Source organism: Perkinsus marinus, assembly GCF_000006405.1.
Source record: "Perkinsus marinus ATCC 50983 genomic scaffold scf_1104296972120, whole genome shotgun sequence".
NCBI classification, from domain to species: domain Eukaryota; phylum Perkinsozoa; order Perkinsida; family Perkinsidae; genus Perkinsus; species Perkinsus marinus.
Window position 1 is genome coordinate 1 of NW_003201857.1, and position 1,044 is coordinate 1,044.

The 1,044-nt window shown below is 44.0% G+C and overlaps 1 protein-coding gene across 1 annotated transcript; it reads right to left on the reverse strand.

Annotated features, from left to right (window-relative positions):
• Positions 1–9: 9 nt before the first annotated feature.
• On the reverse strand, positions 10–723 carry Pmar_PMAR026855 (branched-chain amino acid aminotransferase, putative; the record flags this gene model as incomplete). Its single annotated transcript, XM_002766653.1, has 5 exons — positions 10–51; positions 158–250; positions 297–397; positions 463–547; positions 616–723. 5 exons carry the CDS (start codon positions 721–723, stop codon positions 10–12), a joined length of 429 nt encoding a protein of 142 aa, XP_002766699.1.
• Positions 724–1,044: the final 321 nt, after the last annotated feature.

Genomic DNA, 1,044 nt, shown 5'->3' on the forward strand with positions numbered 1-1,044 from the left:
CCTCATACGTTACACTTTTAACAGGGCATACAATCGCACCAGTGCCGGTACCTGATTCAGTTGTGCATGCGGGCATTAATCATACCACTCCTCTCCAGAATCCACTATCCTGCACTTTTACGAAGTTTTCCAGATTATTACCGAAAATTTCCAATACCTCCCGACGGCGATATCGCTCGAGAAGCTCCTCCATAGTAACATCTCTCTCCGAAACTCGCACCTTTCCATCGGCCCCCAGAATCTTCAAAACCTAAAAAATGCACAAGTCAGGATAACATTCAACATGCATTTCTTACCGAATCTCGAGTGATACCCGGTAGGACTATATCCTTAGTCGGCGGAGTAGCGATCTCAACACCTCTATCATCTTCAAACACAAAGAATACATTCATAGAACCTGCCGGGAAACGAACCAGATACCTCCTGGATGAAAGACGAACTCACTAACCACCCGAGCATTACCAACTTCTGTGATGTGGTGCTTCAACTGACCCTCCCCATCCCGCAACGGCAGGAGCCATAATATTTGTGTATATCCTTCTTTGCTCTGAAAACAGTCCATAAACTCAACAAACACATCCAACAAAACCGAGTAAAATATTCCCAAAATCTTACCGCCGTTTTAGCGGGCATCAGAGTCGGAGCATAATTACTCCCCAATTTGAAACCCCCAGATCCTGAAAATAAACCAACAGAATTACAATTGGGGGGAGACAACCTCATTAGAGCTACATATATATGAAGTTACATAAAATTTTCACCAATGGTGTGAAAACACCGCTGAGCGTTCATTCGACATCGCGAGAAAATATACTCTCTATTTCACAGCCAAAAAATCTATTCTGTTCAAAAATCGCCTATTCGATACCTTTCTAGTACAACCGAAGCGAACCATCGAACACAGCCCATCAACTGATCGAAGAATTCTACATTTCATCGGGTAATCCCCGGTTCGATTCCCGGCACCGGCGTTTTCAACTAGCAGCGAGTGACGATTTTCCATACCAATCCCCAAGTATTCCAAACCACACGATCGAATATAAG